General features: G+C 42.5%; 1 protein-coding gene across 1 annotated transcript in view; it reads left to right on the forward strand.

Annotated features, from left to right (window-relative positions):
- Nucleotides 1-11,047, forward strand: part of efna3b (ephrin A3b) — a 62,405-nt gene extending 51,358 nt beyond the window's left edge. The window contains exon 5 of the mRNA XM_039679685.2: nucleotides 7,090-11,047. Coding sequence (XP_039535619.1) covers nucleotides 7,090-7,211 — 122 coding nt within the window. The 3' untranslated portion in view covers nucleotides 7,212-11,047. The remainder of the gene's footprint in view (nucleotides 1-7,089) is intronic.
- Nucleotides 11,048-13,290: the final 2,243 nt, after the last annotated feature.

Below are 13,290 nucleotides of genomic sequence, written 5' to 3' on the forward strand. Positions count from 1 at the left end.
GTTTTGGGTCGTCTCTGGGTCAGAGCCACCCAACGATTTCCAATAACTGGAATCTGAGTACCGGCTCTCTCCCGCTCGCTCCGATCAGGGGTTCAGTTTTCAAACAGGCCAGAGAGGGGAAGAGAACAACCGCAAGAGGCCAGCCGGGTCTCAGGAAGCCACACGTCTCAGTACTGCTCCATACATCTGTGTCCAAAAGACAAAAGAAACCCTCTCACTGCTTTTCTATTAGTACTGACCAACTTAAAAAAAACAAAAACAATGGCAATTATACAGTACATTTCTAAAGTGAACTTCTACAAACAAATCAAAAGTTACTCACAAAACTGACATTAAACTCTGGAATGCTGCAAGTGCTTTTAAAGTTAAAGAAAAAAAACACATAAGCACTTACTAATTTAAATAAAATTGGATTCTGAAGTCGTTAGAAACATAAATTCTCATTTGCAGGATTCTTAATGTCAGTTCTGTAAATCTGCTGGAGCAGTTAGTCCCATTAATGGCAGTGTGTTTTACGGTACGAAAGGAACATGATATTAGTACAGAGCGACTCGCACAAACACGCAGGCAATCACAAATACAGATGCAAGAAACACAAAGGCAACTTTTATTTGGCCTTTGGGGAATAATAGAGAACAAGAAGATGATGTGTGTGGCATTGTGCTCATACCATTCTCTATGCTTTTTCTAACAATAAAAACAAACCATTTCCTGCTTGTATTAAAGGATTAGTTCACTTTTGAAAAAACTTTTGCTGATAAATTACTCACCCCCATGTCATCCAAGATGTCCATGTCTTTCTTTCCTCAGTCGAAAAGAAATTAAGGTTTTTGAGGAAAACATTCCAGGATTTTTCTCCTTATAATGGACTTCAATGGGAACCAGGTCCAACCGAGGTCCAAACGACAGTTAATAACAGTTTCAGATGCAGCTTCAAATGTCTTTAAACGACACCAAACAATGAATAAGGGTCTTATCATGCGAAACGATCGTTTATTTCAAAGCTTATTCCAAAAATGTAACTTTTCTAAGGACAAATGCTAGCCTTGTAATATATTGTGAGGCGCGTTTGCAACGTCACGTAATACGTAATTACGTTCAAAAGGTCACGGGCGACGTAGCCGGAAATACAGAATCAAAATCGTCCGACATCGTTGTTTTACCTTTTAATTCCTTTTTTTGTAAACGGCGTTTGAGTTAGTTTTCACGTTCAACCTATGCGTTCAACTTGTAAACACTCTGACTCTGTACTTCTGGCTACGTCGCCCGTGACCTTTTGAACGTAATTACGTACTACGTGACGTTGCAAACGCGCCTCACAGAATGGAGAAAGGCTAGCATTTGTCCTTAGAAAAGTTACATTTTTGGAATAAGCTTTGAAATAAACGATCGTTTCGCATGATAAGTGTCACGTTGTGGGTTTTGTTTTGCTTTGTGTATCACGTGTTTCCTTGTTTGTCATGTGATCCTGCCATGTGTCTTGTCTTTTGTTATGATTTTGCTCAGTGTCCACAGGTGTTTCTTATTTACCACACCCCCTTGTTAGCTTGATTAGCTTGTTTGTCTGTGTATTTATACCCCTGTGTTTCAGTTGTTGGGTGTCGGTTGTTGTTTAATGTCACTCGGTTCCTGCCTGTTCGTCTGTCCTGTTCTGAGGTCCCTGGATTATCTGTTAGTGTAATTAATAAATGCTTGCGATTGGATTCACTCTCTGTTTCGTTCCTGGCCGGATGTGACAGAACAACCGACCTCCAAATGAATCCAGCAGCACAGATTATGTGTCTCCGTCAAGGAGATCAGTCCTTAGGGGAGTATATTATGGACTTTATTAAGCTGGCACCTGTCTCATCTTTTGATGAGGTATGCCTGATGGTATTCTTCAGAGGAGGGCTATCCGAGCCACTCTACTCCTTTATGCCACTCCATCACCCTAGCTGTAGTCTGAAGGACTATATCATCCAGGCTGTTTTGCTGAACGATTCTCTGTCCGCCAAGACCGACCTGCCGGAGCTCAGCCCTGCCGAGCCTGCGCTCACCGTCAGCCCTGCCGAGCCTGCGCTCACCGTCAGCCCTGCCGAGCCTGCGCTCACCGTCAGCCCTGCCGAGCCTGCGCTCACCGTCAGCCCTGCCGAGCCTGCGCTCACCGTCAGCCCTGCCGAGCCTGCGCTTACCGTCAGCCCTGCCGAGCCTGCGCTCACCGTCAGCCCTGCCGAGCCCGAGCTTTCAACGCTGGTTTCGTCCAGCTTTCCAGAGATTGAATGCTCTTCGCCGCTGGTTCCGTCCAGCTCTCCAGAGATTGAATGCTCTTCGCCGCTGGTTCCGTCCAGCTCTCCAGAGTCTGAATGCTCTTCGCCGCTGGTCCCGTCCAGCTCTCCAGAGATTGAATGCTCTTCACCGCTGGTTCCGTCCAGCTCTCCAGAGACTGTATGCTCTTCACCGCTGGTTCCGTCCAGCTCTCCAGAGACTGTATGCTCTTCACTGCTGGTTCCGTCCAGCCCTCCAGAGACTGTATGCTCTTCACTGCTGGTTCCGTCCAGCCCTCCAGAGACTGTATGCTCTTCACTGCTGGTTCCGTCCAGCCCTCCAGAGACCGTCCAGCCCGTCCAGCCAGAGACAGTCCAGCCCGTCCAGCCAGAGACCGTCCAGACCGTCCAGCCAGAGACCGGCCAGACCGTCCAGCCAGAGACCGTCCAGACCGTCCGGCCCGAGACCGTCCAGACCCTCCAGCCCGAGACCGTCCAGCCCGAGACCATCCACTCCCCATCTGCCCTTCACCCGGGGACTCAACCCAAATATTTTTTGGGGGGGGCCCAGTGTCCCAGCCACGGCCGCCTGAAGGGCTCTCACTGCCGTGGCCGCCCGAAGGGCTCTCACCGCCGTGGCCGCCCGAGGAGAATTCACCGCCGTGGCCGCCCGAGGGGAATTCACCGCCGTGGCCGCCCGAGGGGTCTTCACCGCCGTGGCCGCCCGAGGGGTCTTCACCGCCGTGGCCGCCCGAGGGGTCTTCACCGCCGTGGCCACCCGAGGGGTCTTCACCGCCGTGGCCGCCCGAGGGGTCTTCACCGCCGTGGCCGCCCGAGGGGTCTTCACCGCCGTGGCCTTCGCCTGGTCCTGCTCCGCCCTGGCCGTCGCCTGATCCTGCTCCGCCCTGGCCTTCGCCTGGTCCTGCTCCGCCCTGGCCTTCGCCTGGTCCTGCTCCGCCCTGGCCTTCGCCTGGTCCTGCTCCGCCCTGGCCTTCGCCTGGTCCTGCTCCGCCCTGGCCTTCGCCTGGTCCTGCTCCGCCCTGGCCTTCGCCTGGTCCTGCTCCGCCCTGGCCTTCGCCTGGTCCTGCTCCGCCCTGGCCTTCGCCTGGTCCTGCTCCGCCCTGGCCTTCGCCTGGTCCTGCTCCGCCCTGGCCTTCGCCTGGTCCTGCTCCGCCCTGGCCTTCGCCTGGTCGTCTGCTCCAAGTCTGGTCCTGTTCCCCTGCACAGACTTGGCCCTCCTTCCCTCCCCCAGGACCACCTCCGCGTCACCACCCTCCTGAACTTGTGTTTTGGGTTTTGTTTTGGGTGTTACACTAGGGGCGTCGGGAGCCGCCCATAGGGGGGAGGCTATGTCACGTTGTGGGTTTTGTTTTGCTTTGTGTATCACGTGTTTCCTTGTTTGTCATGTGATCCTGCCATGTGTCTTGTCTTTTGTTATGATTTTGCTCAGTGTCCACAGGTGTTTCTTATTTACCACACCCCCTTGTTAGCTTGATTAGCTTGTTTGTCTGTGTATTTATACCCCTGTGTTTCAGTTGTTGGGTGTCGGTTGTTGTTTAATGTCACTCGGTTCCTGCCTGTTCGTCTGTCCTGTTCTGAGGTCCCTGGATTATCTGTTAGTGTAATTAATAAATGCTTGCGATTGGATTCACTCTCTGTTTCGTTCCTGGCCGGATGTGACAATAAGACCCTTATTCATCGTCTGGTGTCGTTTAAAGACATTTGAAGCTGCATCTGTAACTGTTATAACTGTCGTTTGGACCTCGGTTGGACCTGGTTCCCATTGAAGTCCATTATAAGGAGAAAAATCCTGGAATGTTTTCCTCAAAAACCTTAATTTCTTTTCGACTGAGGAAAGAAAGACATGGACATCTTGGATAACATGGGGGTGAGTAAATTATCAGCAAAAGTTTTTTCAAAAGTGAACTAATCCTTTAAGGAATATTGGAATACAATAGACATTCAGTACACTAACAATAAACTTATACAGAATTTATTTATCTAAAATAGAATTAGTTTGTACATATACACCACCTTTCAAAGGTTTGGTGTGTGTGCATTATATTAAATATAATATAATATAAATATCATATATAATATAATTAATATATAATACAATTAATATATAATATAATTATAATAATAAATATTATATTATGCTCACCAAGGCTGCTTATTTGATCAGAAATACAATAAAAATGGTAATATTTTGAAATTATTAGGATTTGGAATAGCTGTTGAAAAAAACATTTTAATTTTAAAATGCAATTTAATTATGTAATGCAAATCTAATAAATATGCTAATTTGGTGCTCAAGTACCATTTATTTCCCATTTTAATTTATTTATTTATTAACTTACAGGTCCCACCCCCTTTCTCTCTGCTGCGCTACAGCCCTCCCTCCACAGCGGAGCCTGCTGTGAACGAAATATCTGACGAAATATCAACAATATGCTTTTCATTGACTAAGGCCTGCCCAAACTTTGACTACAATCTTGGTCCTCAAATCATTACGTATTTTGCAATACATGTAATATAACTTTATAACTTTGCACCCTTTCAATAAGTTATAAATAGCTAGATAATATAACGGTAACTAACGTAACAGTATGCAAGTAATTCTAGCGATGCCGATGTGTAGGCCTAATGCTAGATAAGGTTTGCTAGTAAATTTGTAACGGGGTTCAGTTGTTATGGGAAGGAGGAGGCGGGAGCCGGCGAACGTTCAACAAGTTTAATAATAAATTAACAAATACAAATACAAAGTGAAAGTATAAGCCAGCAGCCCCAGGAGAACATAAAATCACAACATAAAATCAGGCCTGTTCCTCTCTCGATCTTCACTGTCGTCGCTCCTCCTTCATGCTTCCGCTCTCCGTGAGAGATGCGAGACCGATGCATCACAGGTATCGTTCATAATCGCTCACGCCACCGGCCTCGTGCCACTCTCACGTACCTCAGCCTCGTCCTGCTCGCCACAACATTATTTCAGCATGACAAGCCAGTGAATTTGCAGGTTTCAATTTTTGCTTTTCACAGTGCGTGACATTTTATCTAAACTACATGTTACGCGGCTAGAGTTTTGACACAAAGTCAATGCTCTGTCTAATTCTTTCTTTTTCGCTTGTTTATTGTCATCTGTCTTTTTCCTTTTACCCGTCTTTGTTTTATAAGCAGGTGCCACTCAAGAAATTGGCAGTTTAGGTTGTTTCTCCGCCATTAGCACAGCTTTTCACACCGCAATCTTGAGTTTGAACAACTGTACGTGCTGTGAAAGAGAGGGGTTTGATCAGCTCATACACCAGCGTGATTGACACTGCTAAGACACTCCTCCTGGCTCTGATTGGTTGTTTCTGACCGGGAGTGGTGTATTTATGCAAAGGGCGATAGGACCACTGGGAGGAGCCAGAGGAGCTTGATTTTTTTTTTTTTTTCACCGATTATCCGTCTCATATTCTACTGTCAGGACATAAAGACAGTTTGTTTTTTTTTTAAATATATGTAAAAAAAAAATTTTTTGATCATTTGATCAAGGTTCTTTGAGAAATATAAAGTTAAAAAGAAACACATCAGTTTCATGTGTCTATGCTGAATGTGTCTATATTTTTAACATATTGTTGTAGAAATCAACGTTAGCTAATGTATAAACAAACTTGAATTAACATTGAACAACAGCTTATTGACATTAACACAAATTAATGAATGCTGTAAAATTGCTGTTAATTGTTTTTGTTTTTTTTTATACCCAAATACAAACTTAAACTTATTTTAACCATTTGAACCTTATTGGACAGTGTTAGTACAAAATTATATCTGATGAAAAGTTCTTTTTGTTCCGTAATGTGAGATCCGACTTCCTGTTCAGGTCACTGATAGGACAAGCTCATCAAAACATCTCTGTAATGCATTCTCCAAACGAAAAACAACTTCACAAAGTCGGATGACACAACACAGTACAAATTCAAGCTAACTAACAAGCTGGAGACATCTATTCTTTCAGGTCATGTGAATTTATCTCGCCCGAGTTGTGGATGTTGGCACAGTGTTGAATTCCAGCAGGTAAACATGTTCCAGAACATCCCACACAGCTCCTCTCTCCTGCCTGGCATCCAAGGACTCCTGTCAATCAAACATTGCCCTGCCATAGTGATTATAATGCACTTTATTTGCACAGTAACTTTTACACTTTTAATCTGACAGGTATTATTTAACACAAAACTTTATTAAAGGAATATAAAAAGCAAAAAATACAGACTACAGAAACAGATTTAAACAAGTATGGTAATAATATTAAGTCTCATAGTTAAATACTGTTGTGATTGCTATCTACATAAAAGGGTGATAAAAGAAAAATGTTCCCTTTGTCTGAGAGGTGTAACATCATATTATTCTGTCAAAAACACATTCATGTAATGTGTGCGTGTCTGGAGATTTTTGTTGGCAACCAATTTGCGTCACACACTGTTCCTTTTCACCTGTAAGTGAAGACGTTACATGATGTGTTTATAAACTTGTCTCACGGAGTCCCTGAGCTGGAAGACACCAGCAAACCGGTTATGTTAGATGTTCGTCTCTGTCAATGATGTTGCAAAATTCCATAGATTAGTTGGGTACATCGGACATTCCTCTTATAGCTGATAATAGTTACATTTTAGTCTGTTGTGTTCACAACTTCATTGTCTGCTCCACACAAACACAGACATCTTCAGAGCATACCTGGCTGAGTCAACACGTTTTATTTTGAACTCCTTCCCTTAGGCCTCAGCTGGTTTTCAATACCTTAGTGAGTCACGCAACAATATTGTCTAGACCAGCTGGTAATTGTGATCTGTCTGTCTGTCTCTAGATGACTATGATAATCCAGAGGTCCCTAAATTGGAGAAGAGCATCAGCGGTAGCAGTCCATCCAGAGATCGCCTTCTCCTAACCGTGGCATCACTTTTCTTCATCGCCCTCTCTGTCTCCTAGCATCCACCTTCTATCCGTCACCACACCAACGAGGCCTTGGGGGAAGGAAGGATCCAGGGCCGATAAGTTTGCCGATAAAAACTGGGAAAGGAACAGGAAATAAACGGAACACTTGGCACTGCGGCAGCTTACGAAGTGTCAAGCACCAGCCCACAATTCAACAGTTGTTTTCATGTCTTAAAACAGCGACATAGTTTTCATGTCGTGCAGACGATAGTAAAACAGATATGAACACCATAATGAGAACTATGCCATTTCGGTTTCAATAGTGCAGATTGTATGTGTTTGTGTGTGTTTATGTGTTTGTGTGGCGCCTTCGGTGCTTGGGGGCGGAGTGGATCTTTCCTTCGCTGTGAAGGTTTGATGGCCCCATTATCTGTGAATTGGCAGGTTAAGAGTTTAAAAGCGTCTCAGATTCTGTCTGATGAGATCTGAAAACGAAACCATCGAGGAGCTCGGGTTACTATTCGCTCGAACCCGGAAAAATATCTGAACAACCGTTCAATCCAATTCCAAAAGTGTTTGTTGCTCTCTGTGTGTGTTTTCTGTTGCCAGAGAGACGTTCAAACCGCTGGATGGTCGTGTAATTGCCGTCAGGGATGAGTAGCAATATTCATTTGATGAGTTTAAACAAGTCTATAATAGAAATCTCAAAGACTCTAAATCAGTTAATTTTGTACTTTTGTATGGACGAGGCGACAATTTATAAAGCGTTAAAAAAATCCAATTACATCTGATTCTTATTTGAACGTATCGTGGTCACACATGAAGGCAGGGGCCGATATGGTTGTTCTGTGATGCGGAAAATTGAGAAAGAAGTGATTTCGCACGAACGCCTGCACAAACGCATTAAACACAATGAGACAAACAGAAGCCAAATAGCTTTTTGTTGTTGTTTTCTTTCCTTCTTCCTTTTGATAAAAGGTGCTTTAAGAGTGAGAGAGTGAGAATGTGTGCGTGAGACTTGGTGGGTGAGTGAGTGAGAGCAAGTTAGTGAGTGTATTAGCTCAGTGATGCTGGAATAATCTCCTCTAGACTTTATGGACTTGAACCGGGGATGGACACCTACACAGACACTGTACATAAAACACATGCATTTATTTATGTGTGAACATTGTGGACGATCTCCGCTCACCACAATGATACCCGCTGGATTCGGAAGAACTGCAAACCATCTTCAGTGGGATTGTTCCAGTTGGAACCGGTTGTCACTGCTTGCTACTTGACTTCTTTCGGTGGTGATCAGCAAGACCGAATGGAAATTGAGGGGTCTGGTGGTTATAATCCGTTTCTACGGCAACAGTTATTCAGCTATACACACACCTAAAGGCACGACAGTCCAGCAGGAAATCAGAACAACACACACACGAAAAGAAATAACAGCAATTACTGGCAACATTTCTGGTGACACTTTTGCCAAGAGTAATACAAGCACACAAATGCTTCCGGGCGGGTAGTTATTGGATTCTTACAAGCTTTTCAAGGGATAAACGGCAGTGTATGCATTAATTACAACAAGATTCAAAATTAAGGTTCTAACTCTTTTTACATAGACTAGGACCTTATCACGGTGGTAACGATGACATCATATCATGGCTCATGATAATAGCAACCAGCGCTGCTTCTCGCTCTAGAGACATGCAAATACTGCTTAAACTAGCAATGGCATGTGGCGTAGGAGAAATGATGTGCGGTAGAGGTTTTCTAACTTAGATTCATAATGGATACCTTCTCTCACACCTACAGACTGTCTTTAAACAAATGATAAAGCTGTTAATTGTATCATTGCTCTGAAAAATCATTTCAGTTTTTCTGGAACATTACGTCTGCTTTTTATTGCATCACTACGGCTGGTGTGGGTTCACTGATTTAGAGCGACTTCAGAACAAACCGAACGCTAACTTGAATGCTCTGAATTATAATTTACAGACTTGGATCTACATTTAATTTGTTTTATGTTGTCTTTTGTGTTTTTTGTGCATTTGGTTTTTCGGGGGTTCTGTTTTTTGTTTTTTTAAATTGAAAAATGTAATATTTCAGAAGAGTGGATAAGGCAAAGTATCACTCTTCAAATGTTGCACTTACAAAAACTTGGACACGAGAATTGTGTGTGTGCGTGTGTGCAGTTGTTAGAACTTGATGTTTGTTTTAAAACTAGCCTAAATTACCTTTCAGTGTGTGCGTGTGTGTGTGTGAGTGTACGAAAGATTGAGACATCAAAAGGTAATAAAGCTAGAGGACGGTATGAATGCGTGTGTTTATGCAAGTTGTTTTCCATTGTTTAGTCTTGGCATTTTCTGTGTGAGTGGGTGCGATTCAAAGAAACTGTATTGTTTTGGAGGAAACAACAAAAGCATTTATTAGTGTTGGAAACAACCAACTACAATCATGTTTACCTTCAACTGGAATGAATTTAAAGAACTTGAAAAAAGAAATTGTAAACTGAACAAACCATAACAAAGCTTATAATAATAATAATCATGCTAAAAAAACACACCAAGCCTTTGATTCATATTTGTTACACAACAACACAGTTTATGAACTCGTCTGTTTGGGTATTGAAATGTCCTTCTGAATTTGATCACTGTCAGATGAAACCAAAGCACTAAATCTAATAAGAGTAGCCTACACAAACATTATCTCCCCCTCACTCTGATTCCCCATCGGCAAATAAAATGTAGTTTCAGGTTTCCCACTGCTGTCATCAAAAACAAGCCATACTTTTACAATCTTGTAATCTCTTGTATTTTGTTCACTCTCTTTTGAATCTATTATCATAGTGTTGGTTATCTCTGCGCAGTGAGAGAAGCAAGCAGCCCAAAGATGAAAGGATTACTATCAGAGGCCGACCCTCTTATCTAATCACTTCTTCATGAAGATATTTCTAGGGCCTATCAATTGACACTGTGGGGCATGTCACTTTTTAAAAATAACACCCATCCAAGCAATTTTAACATCCTGTGCAATCTTTCTTGGGCCAACTTACACAGATAACTAATTGTCTGTGTGCAAGATTAGCCTACTATACTTATGTATACAAAATTATGTACAAATTTGTTTTTTTAAAACAATTCAAAAAAATAATTTTAATTAATTTCATAAATTCCAAAGAGCCTTTTGAAAGCAGAGTGAAAATGTAAACAGTTGGTTGGCCTATATCAATAATCAATTCAATAACTGTTTATTTATTATGTTTTAGTTATTTACTTGATTTAAAGTAATTTGCTTGATTTCTAACATTAATTTAGACTGCACTAAAACTACATTTTATAAAATACTACAATATAAAATAATAACGGCACCCCCAACATAGGCTAAACCAACATCAGACTATATCAACTTGTATAGCCTATGATGACTGACGTTCCATTAATGACTCTGTGGCTTGGCGCGTGAGTAACCCGGTCTGAACACGCTGTAACAATAACGGCGATTGATTGCAGACAGACACTCGCTGCTTTGTGCTACCGGCTACACCGAGCAGACGCTGACTTCATCTGCGGTGGGAACAGGACAAAGACGCCTCTTTAAATCAAATGATGGTGCTAATGAGTAAAATTTCCCATGATACAATGTAGACTAGTATAATGATTAGACACGCCCAACAACTGAACATCTGCAGTAGCCTATTAGTCCATGTAGGAAAACCTTAGTAATTAAAAATTTAAAAGTTAAAACAAATAAATAACTGCAAAGTTTATTATTAAAGGAGTGATGAACTGAGAAATCAAATTTTCCTTGAGCTTTTGACATCTAAGAGGTTATCATATTATAAGAATATCCTGTAAGTTTCAGAACTGAAAACGTCCTTGTTATTCCAATAAAAGCTTTTATTGACACCAGCCCCAGCAACTTGACTTGTTTTTAAAAGTGGGGAACTATGATGTCAAAGAGGATAAAACCCCACCCCTGCAGAAGAAGATCAACTTCTACTAGAACACGGCCGGTTTAGCCCCGCCCACCGATACGTGCATTACACGCACAGCTAAATAACATAGGACCTCGTGATGACAAACCGGATCGAGATACCGAGAAATACAGAATATGGTGCAGTGCCTGGTTGTGGAAGAGGACATGCTTCTGCCTCTGGATTCCAATGACAGCATGGATAAACTTTATTTTTTAATGACATTCCAGCTGATGAGAGTAAAACATCGTCGTCTGTTCGCTTCATTTCACTGAGGATTGTTTTGTAAACAAGACTGGAGTTGCAGACTGATTAAGAGTAAAGAATGGTGCTGTTCCGTCTATATTGGATCTGACAGGAATTGTGCAACAGTGCAACACATGGACTCTGGGTCGAACATGTATGGGCGAATCATTCCGGGTGCCATTTTACGGATGGATGTTTTCAAAACATTTTACCCACGTACACCGACGAGGTAAGTTGAAAAAATTATTATGCAAAACTGTTATCCAGTGGGCGTTTAACGTAACTTCCAAGTCTTCAGTGCGAAACGCCCATAAAATCCGTGCGTTTCCGAGGGTAGAAAATAGCTTATTAGTTATTCATTTTGATGTTTTTGAATGCAAAAAACAAGCGAACGTCATAAGTTCACCTCAGAAAACAATATAATAGAATTTAAAACGCCAATTCATGACCCCTTTAAAGGGAGTCAAACCGCATCTTTGTTTTAATTAATATGCCGTCGTTGATCGGGACCATGTGTCACTCACAATGAGATCACAGCAATAGCAAACACCAACAACGATGCAAGCAATCAATTCCAGATGGACAAAATCAAGACCCGTCCTAAATCTTTTATCTGTTTACATCTAGGCCTACATCAAGAAGTCGTTTCACGGGGATATCATAAGAAGGAAGAAAAGACTATCGCAGCTTCTGTTACTTTCATGTCGACTTTAATCGCTCAGCTGCCGCAGAAACTAGCAGCAGAAGTCGCCTACAACCCGGTCCTGGAGGTAGGCCTAATAGACATGCTATATAAGGGCAACTTTCTCATAGCCTACTTCTCATAACGAGAATTGAAAATCAAAAATATACCCGTTTAAACTAGTTTTTGATTATACAGTTTGGGTGAAAGTATTGGTGTTGTATTATTAAAAAAATAACTAAAGTAAACAAGCCTGAAAAATAATGTAGAAACTTTCTTTTGATTATATAATACAAAGACAATATCTAGCACTACCCAAATCAAACCAGAGTTTGCAGCCTTTTTCTTTCAGCCGAGTTTTCTGTCTTTTAAATGTGCACAAGGTAGATGATGTAAACAAAAGCACTGGAGCTGCCTTTGTTACGCGTTACAAACACTTTCAATATGAATACTCTTGCGCGTCTGCAGCTGCAGGGATGTTGTAACTCGTGAAGCTGAAAGCTTGCGGTCCAACTTGCTTGTGACACGTACTTCTGCTGTGTTGGAGTTAATTACGAAAAGCTCTTTAGGGACTGATCCACCAGTGATATTGGATGTCAACTTTGCATTACTCCCATTGTCTGTATCTGTGGCTACCACATCCAAATTATTGTCACCTGGCTGATTCTCCTCAGCAAAGTCTATCGCATACAAAGTGGATGAGAAGACCAGGGAGTTGTCATTCATGTATGTCACTTGCACCTTCAGGGAGTTTGTGCTTGATAGTACAGGGTTGCCAGAATCCACTGCCACAATTCCAATCCTGTAGTCTTTGATCCCTCATATTCCAGTAGTGTACCGGAGGAAGTACTTCATCTTGAGGTCATTGCTGTTTTCACAAACTAAACACAAAATGAATGGGATGTCCCCAGTGACCACACAGGTCACAACTGCATTTTCACTCTCATCACAATCTGAAACATCCACCAGAGCCACAGCTGTCTGCCCACAGGCATGTTATCCGATGTTTTAGCTACGCCTTCTTCATGCTTCACAAGTCCGCTGCCCTGGATCCTGATAACGGGTGTGTTGTAATTCTGATTTTTCACTCTGATACAAGGACTATGGACCGAGCCGATTGGGGACAGTTATCTTTAGCTTGGATGTACAACTTGTAGGACTACTGGTAATGCTTGTTGTAGATCACTTCTCCGTTGCGCCCCATGTCAGAGTCACTGGTTTTAGAACAGAACGACCCACTGGGC

This window comes from Pimephales promelas, chromosome 12, assembly GCF_988280905.1.
Source record: "Pimephales promelas chromosome 12, fPimPro1.hap1.1, whole genome shotgun sequence".
Taxonomy (NCBI): Eukaryota; Metazoa; Chordata; class Actinopteri; order Cypriniformes; family Leuciscidae; genus Pimephales; species Pimephales promelas.